The 19,980-nt window shown below is 37.8% G+C and overlaps 1 protein-coding gene across 2 annotated transcripts in view; it reads right to left on the bottom strand.

The window, feature by feature from the left end:
- Positions 1 to 19,980, bottom strand: part of LOC144960811 (pre-mRNA-processing factor 40 homolog A-like) — a 59,980-nt gene that overhangs the window by 4,286 nt on the left and 35,714 nt on the right. For both annotated transcript variants that reach the window (XM_078894159.1, XM_078894158.1), the window contains exons 15-20: positions 10,825 to 11,031; positions 9,148 to 9,396; positions 7,817 to 7,993; positions 5,684 to 5,774; positions 2,797 to 2,855; positions 834 to 1,046 (exon numbers count right to left, since the gene is read on the bottom strand). In XM_078894159.1, coding sequence (XP_078750285.1) covers positions 834 to 1,046; positions 2,797 to 2,855; positions 5,684 to 5,774; positions 7,817 to 7,993; positions 9,148 to 9,396; positions 10,825 to 11,031 — 996 coding nt within the window. The remainder of the gene's footprint in view (positions 1 to 833; positions 1,047 to 2,796; positions 2,856 to 5,683; positions 5,775 to 7,816; positions 7,994 to 9,147; positions 9,397 to 10,824; positions 11,032 to 19,980) is intronic.

Here is a 19,980-nt window from a genome sequence, read left to right as displayed (position 1 = left end):
AGATCTCAGTCAAGCCATTCCATTTTGGATCTGCTTGAACTATTTCAGTGCTAAGGTTATATTCGCATTTCCATCACAAAATGGCTGACACCTGATTGAGCCAGCATGAGAATGACAAGCTAAGACAGAGCGACAATCGAATTTGGTGCAAAATTTCAATAAAAACACACCCCCGCTAGGGCCAATTGAATGTTCTGATGAAAGAAATGATACCATTGTAGAAAGCAGGAATGGATTACATTATTGTTTTCGCCACTCAAGGCCAGTAGAACCAATTCTGCTCTGGCCACACAGTGCGGCCAATGGCGCTGAAAGAGTTAATTTGCTTGGCACTGAAATGACCTTCAAATTCTCGACTTGGATCGATCTTGGTCCCGTTGCAAGGGATGGGAAGTGAGTGCTCTACCAACTGAATTATCAAGACTCCCTCTTTTTCCTTTGTCAAGCTCAATATAATAATATAAAAAAAACTACCAAAATTGAAAAAAAAATAATAATAATTTAAAAAAAAAAAATTCCCACCTTTACAAATAAAATTTAAAAAAAAAAAACGGGAAAAAAAACTGGGGCAGCGTGGCTCAGCAGTACAGTGATTGCTTCGTACCCAAAATGTAACAAGTTCGATCACCGGCCACTGCCCTGTGTGGCCTTGAGCAAGTCACCTAGCCCTAGCTCACTTTACGGCGCTGCACTGCGGCTGATGCCTGGGTTATTCCAGTCTTCCCTTGGAATAGACCCTAAGGACAAATTTCCCTTTGGGGATGAATAAAGGGAATTTTTTTATTTTATTTGAAACAATAAGCATGATACACAAAAAACCCAGTCAGCCTCACCTTTGAAGCTCTTTCCTTCTTCTCTTGCCTGTGAGGTGGGGACGCTTCTTTCCTCCTCCTGTTGGACCGACTCTCGCTCCTCCTGTCTCTATCCCTCTCCCGCTCCCTCTCTCTTTCTCTATCTCCTCTATCTCTGTCCCCGCCTCTTCCGCCTCGGTCTCTGTCCCTCTCCCTGTCCTCCCTGTCGCTGCCACCAGCATCAGATCTAGTCACCTGATAGGAAGAAGAAAAAAAAGATGAAAACAACTTTCTTTATGTTTTGTTTTTAAGGATTTCAGGGCACTTGCATTAAAGTCAGTAAAAAGGAAGAAAATTGGATTGTGAAAAAATTCTAGATGTACAATAAAAAGGACAAGGAAAAAAATAAGACAAAGGGGAGTGGTTCAAATAGGGAACACATGTAGATTCCAAGAGCACACTGTCAGAGTACTTAGTTTGAGATCACCTAAATGTCTCACCCAGACACCAGCACAAGATCCCACTAAGAGGAATACACTTAAATGCTTACATTATACATTCAAAATAACATATAACAATACCTAACAGAGAGATGATTTACAAGGAAAAAAATATCATCTCCCAAAACTAACTATACATTTGACTGTTTCCCCTCTCAGCCGACCAGGGCCAGGACAAAACCAAGTAATCTCATTCCAAGACAAAGACAGAAAGCACGTTGGAAAACAGATATAAGGGGAGAGAGGACACAGTAAGTGCTTCCCTGCTCACTATGGGAGGTCAGGAACCCCACCCAGGGAAACAACTTTCCGCTGAAATTTAAAAAAAAAACATGAACTCTTGACCTTTTTCTATTGTTTATCCATTAATCAAGGATGGGGGAAAAACAAGTCAGGAAAAAAAACAAAATACAAAACAAACAAACAGGAAAATGATTAAAACCTTGTTACAAAAATATATTGAAACATTAATAATGGTAATAATGATAACAACAACAACACCAATAATAATAATAATAATAATAATAATAATAATAATAATAATAATAATAATAATAATAATAATAATAATAATAATAAAAAATAATAATAACAAGACCTAATAAGAATTTCTGATGCAGCCATTGACGTTACTATTAATAGCGTTGACGCGATCAGCCGAGCGGAGAGAAAAGACGACCATCAGTCACGGTGTTCGAGTAGCGGAGCGCCTATTCAAAAATCGGAGTTTACTCCTCTTCTTCAACTCAAAGCCATGAAATAACGGCAAATCCTATAAAAAAAAAAAGCATAAACATTTTTAAAAAGATGAAGATTTAAGATTTAATTTGACACCAAACACGTTTTATTTGACGGACTGAAAATGAGAAAAAGAGAGTGACGATTTGAGTTGAAATTCTCGGTTTGCCAATAAAGCCATGACTCGATAAGAGGGTTTGCCGTACCTAATAAGAGACATTGGAAACGAGATTGAAATGGGAGGATGGTGCGTTGTCATTTTTGTCAGAAACAAAAATCAATATAACAGCTTCAAAAAAAAAAAAGAACAAAACACCAAACACGGAACTTTTCGGGTTCAAAACCCTTATTCAACCAATAACAAAAAACAATAAAGACATAAATACATGAATAATGTCTTTATGTCTTTATTGCTTTTTGCTGTTTGCTGAAGAAGGGTTTTGAGCCCGAAAAGTTCTGTGTTTGGTAATTTTAAAAAATCTTTTTTGAAGCTGTTAAATTCATTTTTGTTTCTGTGAATAAAAATGAAGCTTTCAGTCTTATTTTCTTCTTCATGCTTCACTCCTTTGAACTTCAAGCAGCAATAATTACACCAAAAACAACAACGTGGTAGTCAGGAAACCTGAAAGCTCCCAATCATTTGTTTCTGTGAATAAAAGATGAAGCTTTCAGTCTATTTTCTTCTTCATGCTTCACTCCTTAGAACTTCAAGCAGTCGTAAGACTTGCATTCATAAAAACAACAACAAAGAATCAAGGATTTCTCACCGAGTCATGCCTCTTCTTCTTGGATTTCTTCCTTTTCCGGGAATTTCTGTCTTCTTCATCTGGAAACACAAGAAAAATACCATCTAATTTTATTTTTTAAAACAGTATAAGGTCAGAGTTCAAAGATATTACATTCTTTCAGCAGTCGACAGTGGTTTGCTTCTTCTCACTTACAATTATTTGTATATTGATTTTTTTAAATCTCCTTTTTTTTAAAAGGTGGACATTTCTTTCTTTCCAGAGAATTGGGGGTAATGCTGATTGGGTGAGTTGATTTATTTGATGAGGAAGAAAGTAGGTGGTGGTGGAGGTGGAGGAGAAGCAGAAAAGAAGAGGTGGTGTAGGAGGAGGAGGAGGAGGAAGAGGAGGAGGAGGAGAAGAAGAAGAAGATGATGATGAAAGGACGATATCTTTAAAGGGACAAAGTTAGAATAAGTGGTGGAGGAGAAGCAGAAAAAGAGGAGGAAGAAGAGGAGGAAGAGGAGGAAAAGAAAAAGAAGAAGAAGAAGAAGAAGAAGAAGAAGAAGAAGAAGAAGAAGAAGAAGAAGAAGAAGAAGAAGAAGAAGAAGAAGAAGAAGAAGAAGAAGAAGAAGAAGAAGAAGAAGAAGAAGAAGAAGATGAGAGGACAATATATTTAAAGGGACAAAGATAAAAGTGTTTTTCACACCAATGGGAGAAGGCTCACAGAACATGCCTCAGCAAAAGATGACGATAGCAGGAAGAATATCAAGATTAGCATGTGAATTGGTAGATAAACAATGTAAATTGGGTAAAAGCAGCCCCACGGTCAACTGCTTTGGAACTGTCAAAGACAACACATATAATAATAATAATAGATCTTTATTGTCCATAAATATGGCAATTTGTCATTTAGTTACACTTGTTATAAGATAACTATAACATTGAACAAATATTTCACTCCTACTTATTTTCTCTCTCTCTCTCTCCCTCTCTCTCTCTCTCTCTCTCTCATCCTCTTCCTCTCTTTCTTTCACACGTGCGATATACACAACATAAACATATTCATTATATAAATAATATAATATAAATAACTTTACGCTGGATCCTCTGTAAGATAACAAATTTCTTTATCAGTATGACAGTAATGCACAATATTTGAAGCCATTTTTACATTAATTGCTTGGTAAACAATACAAATTGATGAAATCAAACCTACAGTCAAACTGCTTTGGAACTGCCAAAGACAACACCTCCCTCTGTAAGTTATAAGAATTTTTTTAAAACTTATCAGTGTGACAGTGAGAGAGTAATGCACAATATTTGAATCCATTTTTACATTAATTGCTTGGTAAACAGTGTAAATTGGATGAAATCAAATCAAAGCGCTTTACAAGGGGTCCCTGGCCAACAGCAACATTTAACATTTAGGACGGGACATGACGCCTGTTAGGCGATATTAAAAAATATTTTTTGGACAAAGGCAACGCTGTTAACGGCCAGGTACTCATTTTACACCTGAGTAAGGTGAGAGAATGTGAGTAAAGACCCTTCTCCAAGGACTCAACTATGCACCAAGCGAGACTCGAACCCAGGACCTTCCGATCTGAAAGCGAGTGTCATACTCACTAGACCATATAGCCGCACACATAGTGGCGCCCAATAGTGTTTAGTTGTTGGTAATGGGAGGACAGTGTGTGGCGAATGTGGCCTCCAGCCGAAGGAACCAGACTGTCGCATTTGTCGTCCAGAAAGGAGGAGACTTGAACAACACTGCGTTCACTGTGGTTTTGATAGCCTCTGCTAAGTCTAACAAAATTCGCCTGTCCATCCCATTGGGGTCACCAATGTAAGATGTTAGAATGTTACGATCTTGTTGTTTGTTTTTGTTTTTAAGGGTTTTACGGCGCTTGCAACACATTAAGGTCATAAAAGCACCAGTAAAAAGGAAGAAAATGGGACAGTAAAAAGTTCTAGAATTACAATTAAATCACAAAAGAAAAGGAAGGACAAAGGGGATTTGGTTCAAATAGGGTAAAGATGTAGATTCCAAGAGAACACCGTCAAAGTAATTAGTTTGAGATCACCCAAAAGTCTCATCCAGACAAGCACAGGCCCCAACTAAGAGGAATACACTCAAATGTTTACAAATCATAAAATATAATATGTAAACTAAACATAATACAATAATGCAATGCATAACAGAGAAATGATTTACAAGGAAAAAAATATCATCTCCCAAACTATAACTATGCATTCGACTGTTTCCCTCCCTGCCATGGTCAGGACAAAACCAAGTAATCTCATTCCAAGACAACGACAGGAAACAATTGGAAAACGGGTATGGGGGGATAGAAGACACAGCATGTACCTCCCTGCCCGCTAGGGGAAGTCACGATCTTACTTTGTTCAAAAGAAAGGAATGACAACGACAAGTGAAAGATACGATTAGAAGTTTAATCAAAGACGAAGTGACCGTTACTCCAATCGGAAGTAGGAAACCTGGAAAGTAAACAATATAAGAAGTGGCCAGATAATTTAGGGAGAAATCAACTAGTGTTGGACGCCACAAAAAGAGCCTTCTCCAAGGACTCAACTATGCGCTGAGCGAGGCTCGAACCCAGGACCTTCCGATCCGAAAGCGAGTGTCATACCGTAGCCATCGTTATGTTATAGCCTGACACTGAAATCCAAAAGGACTGACATTTTGACGTCATTATTTGTTTTTTGCACCGTCTAGTGAGTTGTCGTTAGTAGAGCTCATGGAAACAAGTTATTTCATTGGTTGAACTATTGAATACAACTCACGATTTGTTTTCTTTTGTGGCAAAAGACTGGCATTTTGACGTCATGTTTTGGTCAGTGTCAGGCCATAACTTTACGAAGGCCACGGTCATACTCACTAGACCAGATAGTTGTGCAACATTACCTGATTCTGTGATGGGACTGATAGATCTGGAGTCGGATCGTCTCTTCTTCTTCTTGCTGGATCTGTGTCTGGACTCATCCTCTGATTCACTCTGGCAATGGGGACACAAGAAAAGGAGTGTGGAATTATTACATTGCAGACGTGCCAAATTGAAAACTTCAAATTTAGTAATTTTTATGTCAATTTTTAGTAATTTGACAAGGAAATTCATAATTTCTGAAATTGTGTATGAAAAACCACAATATTATTATTATTATTATTATTATTATTATCATCATTATTAGAGTAGTAGTAGTAGTAGTGGTAGTAGTAGTAGTAGTAGTTGTTGTTCTTCTCATCGTTATTATTATTATAACAGTAGTAGTAGTAGTATAGTAGTAGTAGTAGTATTTGTTCTTCTTCTTATCATTATTATTATTATTAATAATATCATTATATTATTAAGTAAAACTAAGAATTAAGAATTCGTAATTTTCCATAAAATTTTGTATTTGGCCATGAAATTTGTCTAAAAATAGTAAAATTATGAAAAATTTGTAAGATTCGGCATGTATGACATTGTTATCAAAAGACGGATCAGCATTGCCAAAACAGGCTCAGTCTCGACTTGCTCGAGATTTCCGCGCTGCACTATAGATGAATAAATAAATAAATTAATGTTATGTAGCACATTGACATAATTTAACGATACTCAAAACAATTCATTTTTAATTCCTCCAGGAGGCCAAATTTCCATTTCAAACAGTACAAGTCACCTGTTAATATCTTTTTGGGTGCAGGAAATTACTCGTACACTATCCATCACTCCTTATTGCCAGGCACTCATTCAATCCCAATCCTTTTTTTCTGCTTTGTCTGGCACTGTTTTTTCATAAACACTTTTTAAATAAAAATCCCACCATCACAGGTGAGATGCTCAGATTCGTTGACAACTTTCAAATCCTGCTTACAGTTTTATCTTTTTATGTCAGAAGATGCAATACTATTATCATATTTTCTTGTTGTTGAATTGAATTCATATCACTTTTCCATCAACACTTGTCATACCGTAAAACATTTTGTTTTATATCACTGTAAAGCGCTTAGAGCCTGTGTCAATGGGGTAAAGCACTATATAAATGCCATTTATTATTTATTGTTTTTATTATGAAAAGGCATTTCAAGATGTCTAACTTCAACGTCATGGCACATGACCGAAGGGCAAGAGCTCAGCGATAAGTAAATGACATTATTTCAAAAGTATCAAAGTGAAAAAGACTAGGGTTAGAAGCGATCTTTTTGGGAATGGGGGATCGTGGATAGATCATACGGTAGAGTCACGCTCTCCCCGGTCAGGCGGAGTTGTCGTACCAGTAAGGTCGCGGGTTCAAGACCCCATCGCTGCCACTAAGTTTTTATTCCCTATTGTCTTCTGGCACTTTCCTACTCACCATGGGTACCAGCAGGAAGAAGTGCTGAAACCTGAAACTAAAATCTCGACACTTTGCCAAATCTGAAAATGCGGCCTAAACTTTAGTCATCACCGTTTTTACACCAATTTTAAATGATTACACCGAAAAGGTGACTGAATCACGTTTTCGAATTTTCACCGATGATATTAGGTTATTTTACTCAAAACACTGAAACCGGAGGTATTTGACTTCGAGATATCGCGAAACCGGAATTCCGGCATGAACCGGAAAACTGGCACCCATGCTACTCACTCCATTTCTTGTTCATAGCTGCCAACTTTTCAAAATGCAAAAACGTATTATTATACGCTGTGCGGTGCGGCGCGGACGCCCAATTCATGTCTTAAAATGGCATATTTATTAATGTACTTAAGTACTAGAATGGTCAGAACTGTAATACTAAGAGAAGCTTACCTTTATCATCATACTGGGTAGGCATAAGTGATGGGGAGGTGATGACAGAAAAAGATTACTGAGGCTTGGGCTTAGCAGCCTCCTTTGTGGCGAAAATTTTCTCCCAAGATAATTTTTATCAGATTTTCTTCTTTTTTTTTTTTTTCTGGATTTTTTTTCTTTTTCTGTATTGGCCAAATCGTACTAAGTACGATTTTATCTCACTGGTTGGCAGCTATGCTCACTCCATTTCTTGTTTTTATCAAAGTGAAAAAAACAAAAGGCTTACCGATCTAGATGGAGACCTGGATTTGTGTGACCGATGCTTCTTGGACTTTTTCTTCTTGGGTCTGTAGTGATAGCAATTCTCCTCCACGGCTACCAGGAACTCTTTGAACAGACGGATACGATCCGCTTCCAGCACGACGGCTTGGAAGGTTGATTCCTTCTCTATCTGTGGCCGGAGCTGTGGGACAGCAGGGATGAAACAGTCATCATCATGTCATAATACGTTCCACAATGTCTTTCTGTTCTTTTTCTTAAATCTATAACGATGTCTATCTTAAGATCATTAATAGAACGATGGTAGATGGATGAAAGCAACAATTAAATCAATGATGATGATGATGATGATGATGATGATGATGATCATCATCATAATAATAATAATAATAATAATAATAATAATAATAATAATAATAATAATAATAATAATAATAATAATAATAATAATAATAATAATAATAATAAGAATAATAATAATAATAATAAAAATAATAGTAATGACAAAAATAATAATAATTATAATAAAAAGAAGACGAGGAAGAAGAAGGAGAAGAAGAAGAAGAAGAAGAAGAAGAAGAAGAAGAAGAAGAAGAAGAAGAAGAAGAAGAAGAAGAAGAAGAAGAAGAAGAAGAAGAAGAAGAAGAAGAAGAAGAAGAAGAAGAAAGAAAAGAAGAAGAAGAAGAAAAGAAGAAGAAGACAAAGAAATACCGTAATGAAAAATAAAAAATAATAAAAAAAAAATAATAATAATAATAACAAAAATAATAATAATAATAATAATAATAATAATAATAACAATAAAAAATAATAAGACTAAGATCGGCCTAGTTCAAGCAGAGGTCATAAATAGCCCTAAGCTATTATTGTCTCTAGTCTGAGATGACTTCAAGAACACACCCAGCATCTAACCACAGGGTTACCCTCAAACGCTTACAAAATACTTGTGTATTTGTTCACACGCCGAACATGTGTACGACTACTAGTAATAAAATATACACCAAATAAATTTTTTTAAAAATAATTTAAAAAAACAGAGCTTTTGTATAGCGCAACATCAACTAAATGTACTCAAAGTCAAAGCGCTTTACAAAGGGTCCCCGACCAACAGCAACACGTAACATATAGAACGAGACGTGGTGCCTGTTAGGCGATATTACAATTTTTCCAACAAGACAACGCTGTTACAGCCAGTACTCATTTCACACCAGAGTACATGAGAGAATGTGGTAAAGAGTCTTTTCCAAGGACTCAACTATACGCCGAGCGAAGCTCGCACCCAGGACCTTCCGATCCGAAAGCGAGTGTCATACCACAAGACCACATAGCCACACTCACATCATCCCATTTAGTTTCCAGGTCGATATTTTTCTTGGCCAGCATGTTTTTGAAAGAGGACTCCAACTTTTTAATCCTCCTGGCCTCCTCCTTCAGCCTCTCTTTCTCCCGAGCCTCGGCCTTCTCCAGCAAGCTGTTGTACGTCAGTTTGATGTTGCCGCTGTCAAGACTGTTGGACCGCTTGTCACTCAGGATACAACTGCTGAAACTGTCGTACGATGTGCTGATCTCGATGAAGAAACCTTTTTCCTGTTGGGAGTAAATATAGAGATTTCATGTATGGGGGAGGGGGGTTTGTTTATTTTGTTTGATGAGACACGTTCAGCGAGGAAATCATTACTTAATCGTTTCCTCTTATTTGTTCATTTGGTTCTTGTTTTAACCCATTGCGGCCCAAATCGGCCGCTAAAAAAACATCTCAAACAGTTCAAATCGCCCGATATCGCCTGCCAGGTACCCGGCATCTTTGAACCCTTAAACAAAAAACGTGTATAGAACCGCTTCTTTTTATTTAGAAAACGAAAGTAGAGAAAGAGTGAAAGTGAAACTAGAAATTTCCAGATCGTTTTTATCTCAATTCGTTTGTCTGCTGTCATTTTTTGAAATTTGTCGACCAAATCGGTTGTGGTAATGTCCTTTTTTTTTTTTTTTCTTTTGCTGGAATGGCGTTTGAATTCCTCAATTCTCGGGAGTGATCAACGTTTTTTATTGGATAGTGACGATGATAGTGCTCATTCAGACACTGAATCAGACATTGAGGTTGAGTTGGATGTATATTTTGATGACATTGACAATGGATTTCATGTGTCTTAATATTATTACATATTTTTCAACTTTTTTTTTTTCAAATCAAAATATAAATCAATAGTCCAAAACAATACATCAAATTAAAGGCCATTCATTCTTCTTTCCAAAACAGCCTTTATTTTGTTTCTAGCATGCCTCATATTCTTGCAATGAATTTTTTAATGAAGTGTACTATGCAATTTGGAAGAGTTATCTCCCCTCGCGTGGTCTGTGAGACATTTTTCCAGATTATGCCCGGCCAGCAATGGGTTAATACTGACAAATACATGTTGATAACACGTATAAAAATGATAATATTACTCGAATATTCAGATCATTGACTTCTATGAGGCCACATGGGAGGTTATTTTCGACACCATTGGATCTAATTTCCAAAAAGAGATCCAAAATATCAATAGGTAACGATGACAAGATATGATTTCAAGCAAAGAATTGGAACTGCTGATACTTTTTTTTTTTTTTTTTTCATATTTCTAAAAATGTATTTATATAATTTTTTGGTTGTTTGTACATTGCTTCTGCAAGCAACAAAATAAAATTAGGAGAGGTGTAAATATTTTATTTTTAAAATAAACAAGAAAAAACCCCCCAAAAAAACCCCTGAAATACTCAAAGCAGAAATTATGATGGGGGCGGGGGTGACTGCGCTTTACTTTACGGGGGATGGGGGGTATAACAATGGAGGGGGGTAATCGGGTTATTATATCCAGTGCATTTAAGATTATGTGGTTTCCTTGATTGTGCTTAATAATAAGTACTCAGTACTTATCGATACTGATTCCATTTAATCGATACAGTACTTGATATTGACCCCTATCGACTAGTGCCCACCCTGACATCACATACTATTATGCATTATATCTGCCTCACCTTGAGTATTTCCTTGACAATCTTCTTCTCATCGTGAAACCTGGCCTTGAGGTCCTCCACATAAAACTTGAACAGATCCAATGGCGTGGACCCTGGCTGGCCCAGCATGGAGGAGAATCGTCTGTCCTGACTCAGCAAGGGGAACAAATCCATCCATAGAGACATGGAGTTGAGCTTGCCTTTCTGGTGTAGCTCATCCAACAACACCTGGTAATGATAATAATAATAATAACAACAATAATAATAATAATAATAATAACAATAATAATAATAATAATAATAATAATAATAATAATAATAATAATAATAATAATAATAATAACAACTAAAACAAAACAACAACAACAACTAACAACAACAACAACAACAACAACAACAACAACACAACAATAATAATAATAATAATAATAATAATAATAATAATAATAATAATAATAATAATAATAATAATAATAATAATAATAATAATAATATTAATAATAATAATAATATTACATATCACTTAACGCTTCATTCATTGATCTACCTAACTGAATATCAAGAAAATGTCTGGACGTGGCGTTGTGTTATTGTGTTATAGTGTTTCTAGGATTTAATTTAGACCTTTTTAGTTTTAGTTCTTTCCTTTTTTTTTCGTTTTATTGTTTAGGTTTGTTTGTTTTTTTGTTTGTTTTCCTTACCCTTTTATTTTCTTAGCCGTTAGGGAACTTCGTTAGTGAAGTTAGTTAGAATGTGCTTATCTGTGCCTAAAATTTAAAACAACTGGATGGTGTAAGTATACGGAAGACCTCCCAAGAAACACCAGTGTTTATTCCCCATATCCCCTCCCTACACCCGTAACCCCTTTGTAATGGAGCACCTTATTTCCTCTTAACTTCCTTCGACCCCAACCTAACCCCCCCCCCCCCTTTTTTTTTATTTGTTTTTTGTTTTTTTTTTTTTTCTTCTTTTTTTTTTCCCTTCAAACATTTGTCCAACTCCACTTGCACTACCACTTACTAAGCAAGCGAGTTCATACCCAATAAACCTCTAGCCCCCCCTTTTTTTTTTTTTTTTTTTAAATTTAATTTTAAATAAATATTACCACAAGAGGGGGATATCCCCCTACGATTTTGCATTTACACCTTCTTCTCTCTCCTTCTCTTTCTCTTTCCGGCCTCCATGGCGGTTCACCCCAACGTAGTTGTGGTGAAATTATCCGCAGAGGATCTTAAGTTCAATGGGCCTCATCCGCCAAATACGGTTGAGGTCTTCTTAAAAGGACCTGAAACAAATCAGGCCAACCATCTTAAGATCAAGCTGGCCCTCAATAACATGGGGGTCAGTTTAGACGATATTGCGGGAGTCTACCGGTTCATGGACGCCCGCAAATATTACGTCACCTTCAAGGAAGGAAGGGAGTCAGAGGTGGAAAAACTACACGGCGTAGTGCACCCCCACCCAACCCTAAAAATAAACCTCCACATCAGGGATGTTAACAAATCCCTGGTGTCGGGGGTATTGAAATGGGTGGCTCCCTCCGTCAAGGAAGGCGGCCTCACCAGGGCCCTCGCCCCCTTCGCCAAGCCCGGCACCATCGTTGTCGGCAAACCCAGACGGGACGAGCTGGACTCGTATACGTTCCGTCTGGAGAAGATAGATGGGGTAGAAATACCCCACTATCTAAAATTTGAGGTAGGTGGCGCCTTCCACCACGTAAAAGTGCACATTCCTGGGCGTGTGCCGGCATGCTCCACATGCTACAATGTGGGGCAACCCTTTCTACTTGTGCCCTACTAGAGCACGGTATGCACCAGGAGTGAATTCAGCACGAAATCCCACTATCCCTCCTCCTTTTCCATCTTCACCTACTGGTTCTGTCACGCCTTCCGGCAACCCCCTGCCGGACGCACCATCCCAATCCCAAGAACCTTGGAACCAGGTAGTAAAAAAGGGAAAGAAACACACAACACAACACTCCAACACACAAAAAAACAACACACCAAATACACCACTACTCACAAGCTACACCACTAAACCACAGACACCAAACGCAAACCCTCAAGACAACACTCCAAAAGATACCAACACAACAAAAACTGCACCAATGAAACAACTAGAACAAGAACCACACAACTCCCCATACACACCAAAACGAACATCATCCATGACAAATCTACACCAACACACCACACCAACACCAGTAATAATCCCTTTAGAAAGGGCAACATCACCCCCACCCCCATCCACACCCCCCAACCCAATAACAAACCCAAAAACTCCCCAAAATACACCACACCACGCCTTCAAACACACACTTCACTCACACGATCACCACCTGGGCTTGCCCAAGAGCACGAAAAAATCACAGAACACACTACCCAATATCTACACAAACACATGCATACACACCTCACCAAAGAAGCTCTTCCCTCAAGAGGAAGACTCCACCCATCCAAAACATCGAGAGGGAAAGGTCACTACCCAGACCACCACGACACATGGGAGACACACACCCCAATACTTAAACAAAACAATACACACACTAAACCCAGACATGCAGCCTACAGTCCACACATATATACCTACATACAAACGCAACTCTAGATACAACAAACACACCACCTCTAGAGAACAAGCAAAATCATACACTAAAAACAAACCATACAAAATAAAAACACCCTACAAAGAGGATGACCCCCCACCATTGACAATCATAACACTCAACATCAGAGGCATGAGACAGAAAATACAAGACATTAAAAATCTAATAAGGAAACAAAGACCAGACTTCTTACTGTTACAAGAAACGAACATACACGACAAATTTACACAAGAACGAACACTTCTCGAACTCAAACCAGAAGTTAAAAATATATTTTGGACAATCGACAAGAAAAAAAGAAACTGTAGAGGAGTAGCCATAATAAAAATCTCCGACAATTGGACTGTTACCCAACACGACCATGACAACACAGGACGAATAGGGAAAATAGACGTGACTCAAGACGGCTACAAATTCCAAATTTACAACATCTACGGACCTGCCTCAAGAACAGACGAAAAAAAGACAACGTTTTTAGACTTAGAGAAAAGAATGGAAATAAACCCATCAACACCCATCATCCTAGCAGGGGATTTCAATAACACACTACACCCCCGCGACACAACTCACCATAGAACACAACAAACAGTCATAGACAAACAAATACTACAACGAATTTTAGAAAAACACAATCTAACAGATACATACAGAGAAACATTCCCACTCGGGAAAGAAACCACCTTTAAATCATTCGCAAACACAGGATCCAGACTCGACAAAATATAATATCCAAAACAACCCCAATAACAGAAATTAAACACCTAGAGAACACACTAGACTACACAGACCACAAAGCTGTCTACGCCCAGTACGGCACCCAAATTACAAGACCCAAACAAAAAAGTGCCTACTGGAAATTCAACAACAGTCTCCTGCAGGACCATTATTACATACAATACATGACCGACATCATATTAGACTATACGGACAACATACGAAATGACAACATCCGAGAATGGTGGGACACCCTCAAACAGACCATACAAACGCTAACACAAATGATAGGGAGAAAAGTACAAGACAAAACCAACAGAAAGGAAACAAAGTACAAAACAATCATCAACATAGACAGGGCGCGTGACAACAAAACAGAAATACAAACACAACCACATGTTACTAAAGCAATAGAAAAACTGAAAGAAATTGAACAAAGAAAATTCAGAGGCCACAAATAAGAAGCACATACAAAACACGCAACGACTACACTGATTTAAACGACACAATAGCACGAATAGAAAACGAACTACACAATAGACGACATATAGACAAAATCAGAACAACAGATGGGCAAATAACAAAAAACGAGACAGAAATCCTTGAGACCTTCTACAATTTTTACAAACAACTATACACAAGTGGCGAAATATCAACAGATATACAAGACCACTACACCGATTATACAAAGAAGTTGACAGACGAACAGAAAGAACAATTAGATACAGAGATCACAATAGAAGACCTACAACACAGCCTAGAGAACATGAACACAAACAAATCCCCAGGCCCCGATGGACTAACAGTAGAATTCTACAAAAGTTTCTTCCCTCTTATTAAAAAACCCCTCCTAGAACTGACTAAAGAAATACACAAAGAAGGACAATTAACGAACAGCCAAAAGATATCATACATAACCCTCATACCCAAAGAAAGCAACACAACAGACGTCAAACAATATAGACCCATATCCCTCCTAAACACCGACTACAAAATTATAGCGAAAACTTTAAGCAACAAAATCAAAATTCACCTACCCCAACTGATAGACAAAGAACAAACATGTAGCATAAAAAACAGAACAATAGAACAACACACAAACTTCATCAGAGACCTTATAGGATACGTAAAACAGACACACACACACGCATACATTTTGTCCATCGATCAAGAGAAAGCTTTCGATAGATTAGAACACAGTTTCTTACACAAAATATTAGAACACAACAACATAGGCCCTTATTACAGAAGATGGATAAAAATACTATACAACAATCCCTCCAGCTGTGTAATAGTCAATCAAAAAATATCTGATCCCTTCAAAATCGGTCGGTCAGTACGACAGGTTGCCCTCTCTCGGCCCAACTATACATCTTATGTCTCGAAACCGTTTTGGAAAAAATTAGGAGAAACCCGAAAATTAAAGGCACCAGAATTCCCGGAAAAGCCAACAAAAAACTCATCGCGTATGCCAATGATGCAACCCTAATTCCGAGTGATATACCTAGCATACACAAAATTTTAGAAACTTTCAAAAATTTCGGCCTCGCTAGTGGTGCCAAACTAAATATTAAAAAGACCAAAATCATGAATCTCGGTCCCGAACCCTTAGAAACCGAAAAAGCCCAGATACCCGACATGCAATGGGTTAACCAAATTAAAATCCTCGGAATAACGTACTGTCAAAGACACACGACACCGAAACACATCTGGAGTGGAATTGTACACAATATAGACAAGAAACTACATTCATACACATACATCAAAGCCAATATATTCGATAGAACCAGGATAGTGAACACCTACATTATTCCAAAAATCTTATACTACATCAAAATCTTCAAACCTCCGTTCACCACAATAAAGAAATTAGAAAGACGCATAGACACATTTATACTACAAGACGCAAAACCCATTCCACACGAAATACTCACACTTCCCACAGAATCAGGCGGCACAGGACTAAAATGTATTAAAAGAACCTTAGACACAACTAGGATCAGATATATAGACAAAATAATACAAGAATCGACAGGAAATAAATTCGGGTCATACTACTTAGGGACACGACTAACACAATTTAAAAAGATCGACCACACACTCCCCCATTTCGGAGGTAAGACACTCCCTCCTTTTTACAAAGAATGCGTAGGACTAGTAAACAAATACCCAGACACAATAAATAAACAATTAGACAGTAAACAGATATACAGAACAATAAACACACCAAACAAACGCAGAGAACAAGACCTAATGCACGCATCAGGACTAACATTAGATAACATGAGAGTGGCCTCAGAAAACTTACATAAACATGATACTTCTAGATACAGTAAGCATATAACATACAGACTGATGTTCAACGCCTTACCAACAAACAACACGCCCAGATGCGCCTTATGCCGAGCGCCTTGTCCAACACAAAATGTACACATTTTCACAAACTGCATTAAAACAAAAACACTGATTAGAGCCACAATAAACACAATACAAAAAACAATACGACAACCCATACATACAGAAATAGCATTTAGACATAATATCATCCCCAAAACTGACAATGCAACACATGAAATAAACATACACATCCTAGCAGCAGCAAGACAAGCGATTTGGACTGCATGGATGGGTCAAGTACACAGACAAAACACCACTAATACCGACATGTCATTAATATTTCTTAACATAATACAAAAGAAATACAAAAACGATTTAGATAAAGAGAGAGAAACAAGATGGAACAAATATACCGACCTAATAGCACAATTCAGATAGATGACCTTCCACGAGACATTTCAACTCTCTGCACCACACCCACAACCTGACCCTACCCCCCCCCCCCCCCCCCCCCTAGCTAGCTTTACAAACTTTATTTATACATATATTATTTACACCTCTATTATCGATCATTTACCTGACTGATCACTTACTATTATATATTCCTTCCCCTAGTATTTAGTTATTCCTCCTTCCCTTACTTTTGCTGTAGTATTATCCTTTTATATATTAACTTCCCATTTCGCCCCCTCTACCACCCTGATATAGCCATAACTTTTTCACCAACTTCACTGCCAAACAACCTAGTTACAAACAACGAGGTGCGTCCATGTCTATTCTTACCCCCCCCCCCCTTTCTCTCTCAGCATTGATAATGATACACAACCCGATGAATCGATCATCCTTCTCCTAACTCTTCGGCCTCCGGAATAATATAATCAGAACCATTCTGTATATAACTAATTCTACCTTTTCCCTTGTTTCTACCCCCCCCCCCTCCCCCCCCACACAGTACATCCAATCCTACCCCACATCTAGATAGATAATACAGACAGCCCCCTTCCCATCACCCTGATACAAACGGAGACGGAAAAGAATACCAACATAAACGACAGAAGATCTCGCCAAGGAAAAATGCAGAGTACCACCCTTTTTGTATTTTTATTTATCTGATTGCAAAACTATAGCTAGAGTAGAGAACACAGACCCTATTTCGGCTCTAAAAGATCATGTGGCAGATAAAACCATCTAATAATTAATGATACTAATACTAACATACAAAACAACATCCCCCCCCCCCCACCTAAAAATTCCCACTTATACTAAACTCAACAAAATAACAATAACAAACCTCCAAGGAAAGGACGTGACACAAGTGTTTAGTAAGATATAATCCCCCCTTTTTTTTTTTTTTTTTTTTTTTTTCCGATGCGGCCCGGCGAACTCGGCGCAACGGCCCGCGCAGAGACGGCGCGGGGCAATGTGTGTGCCGCGCAGCATGCCGGAGGGGTCTAGTCCCGCCCAACCCGCCTGAAGCGCGGCTGAAACAATTGCGCTGCGGCGTCTAGACTGCCGTGGACCACATGTATGCAGATGAGATCAGTCGGGCCGACTCGGAAAGAAGAATATTTACAATATTTATAATATTAAAACGTACACCTTGTACACCCACAGTCACAACTGCCCCCCCCCCCCCCACGATTCTAACCTTATCGAAAAATTAACTATATTCATAGAATAATAAAATAACCAATGCTGCATAGGGAAAGACCACATGACAGTAGTTGAAGCAGCGAATGACGCTCGGCTAGAGAGCGGGAAAGTGGGTGGCCACCCTTGGACTCCTAAGGGAGCAAGGGAATAGGTTACTAACAAATTAATCAAAAGTTTTCCTTTTAAAAGCATAACCACCTTCATCACCAGTTCCAATCTACTCCCATAATTTAGCAATAGCCCAAGAACATCAACCGACCACAACAATTAATAAACCCACAAGACGTTTGACCCGTGTATTCACCATCCCAACAACAGAAGCAATTCAAAAACCTCCCCCCCCCCCATCCAACCTAAAACCTAAACCTAAACTCATTTCCACAATAACCCCATATTACAGAAGTTCGAATATTCGATCACTGAAGCTCAGCCTTTCAACTCCCACCAATCAAAACCCTCAGAATCCAACACCCCCCCCCCCCCCCCTACTAAACCTCTGTCAGTCCCAGACAATTTATCTAAACAACATTACAAACAGCCCTGAATCATCAATAAACCGATTGGTACAGGATCTCTGTCATCCACCAATCGTAACACATTTTATCTACTCTCCACATCCAACCATGAACAGCTATTTAATTGTTAATTTAAATCACCTAAAAAAAAAAAAAAAAAAATTTATTACAACCCACCAACCCAATATAACCTCTAACTGACCAACTGCCCAATTAACCCCCCACCCTCCATGAACGCGTTAGGCAACATTAATATTTCAACCATTATTTCATTTATAAAAAAAAAAAAAATAAAATAAAATTATCGTAACGTACGATACAGAAGCAGTTAATGCCAAAGCCTTCCTACTGCTACTACTACTAAACACATAATAATTAACCTAACAAATACAATTTTTACTAATTAAGAGGGTCATTAGATAGGATGGCCTGGGTCTAAAAAAAAAAAAAAAAAAAATAATAATAATAATAATAATAATATGAAATTTATTAATATTGCGCCCAATCTTCTTTACAATAAAGCTCGAGGCGCATAACAACAACATCAATCCATTAAAATTTTTCTGGTAGAGTTATGGTACACAATATTCAATTCACAATTATTATGAAAGGTAACAAATAAATTTTTTAAACGTATATATATATATATATATATAAATTTTTTATTTTTTATTTTTTAAAAATTCGAATATCAATTTTTCAAAAATTAGTATCAGCCCACAATACAAGATATTTACCCACCCTTTATATGAATAGTAATTGATTTTAAAAATGCTGTTTTCTTTTTAATGCCCTTCCGCCCCGACATCATAAGATATCGTAGCAGAGATGCCAACTTTGAATTTGGCTAACAGGAGTTTCAGCCACCACTCGTAGGAATTTCAACGCCGAAAGAGGAATTTCCGCGCACAAAAAAAAAAAGGAATTGGAACGATATTTGGCATTGTGCTTACATATTGTATAGTTCTAAATAGATAATTGATTAGAATTACAGTGTATATTATGATACATAAACACATTGCAAATTACAATCCCAAAGTTTCCTTATTTCAAATGAAGTAAAGCGCCAAAACCTAACGGTAGAGATTGTAGTACGGGTGGTAGTGAGATGATGTGGTGTTGGTGGTTGTAGTAATAGTGGTAGAGATGATGAAGATGTGATAGTGGTTGATGTTGTAGTTGTAGTGGTAGTGATGATGATATGGTGGTGGTGGTGGTTGAGGTAGTAGTGGTAGTGATGATGATATGGTGGTGGTGCTGGTTGAAGTAGTAGTTGTAGTGATGATGTGGTGGTGGTATAGTGGTTGTAGTAGTTGTGGTCGTGATGATAATGATGTGGTGGTGGTTGTAGTA

Source organism: Berghia stephanieae, chromosome 15 (genome assembly GCF_034508935.2).
Source record: "Berghia stephanieae isolate SIO BIC M18660-M18661 chromosome 15, UCSD_Bste_1.3, whole genome shotgun sequence".
Classification (NCBI taxonomy): Eukaryota; Metazoa; Mollusca; class Gastropoda; order Nudibranchia; family Aeolidiidae; genus Berghia; species Berghia stephanieae.
Note: the sequence above shows the minus strand (reverse complement) of the source record. Positions and strands in the feature narration are given on the sequence as shown.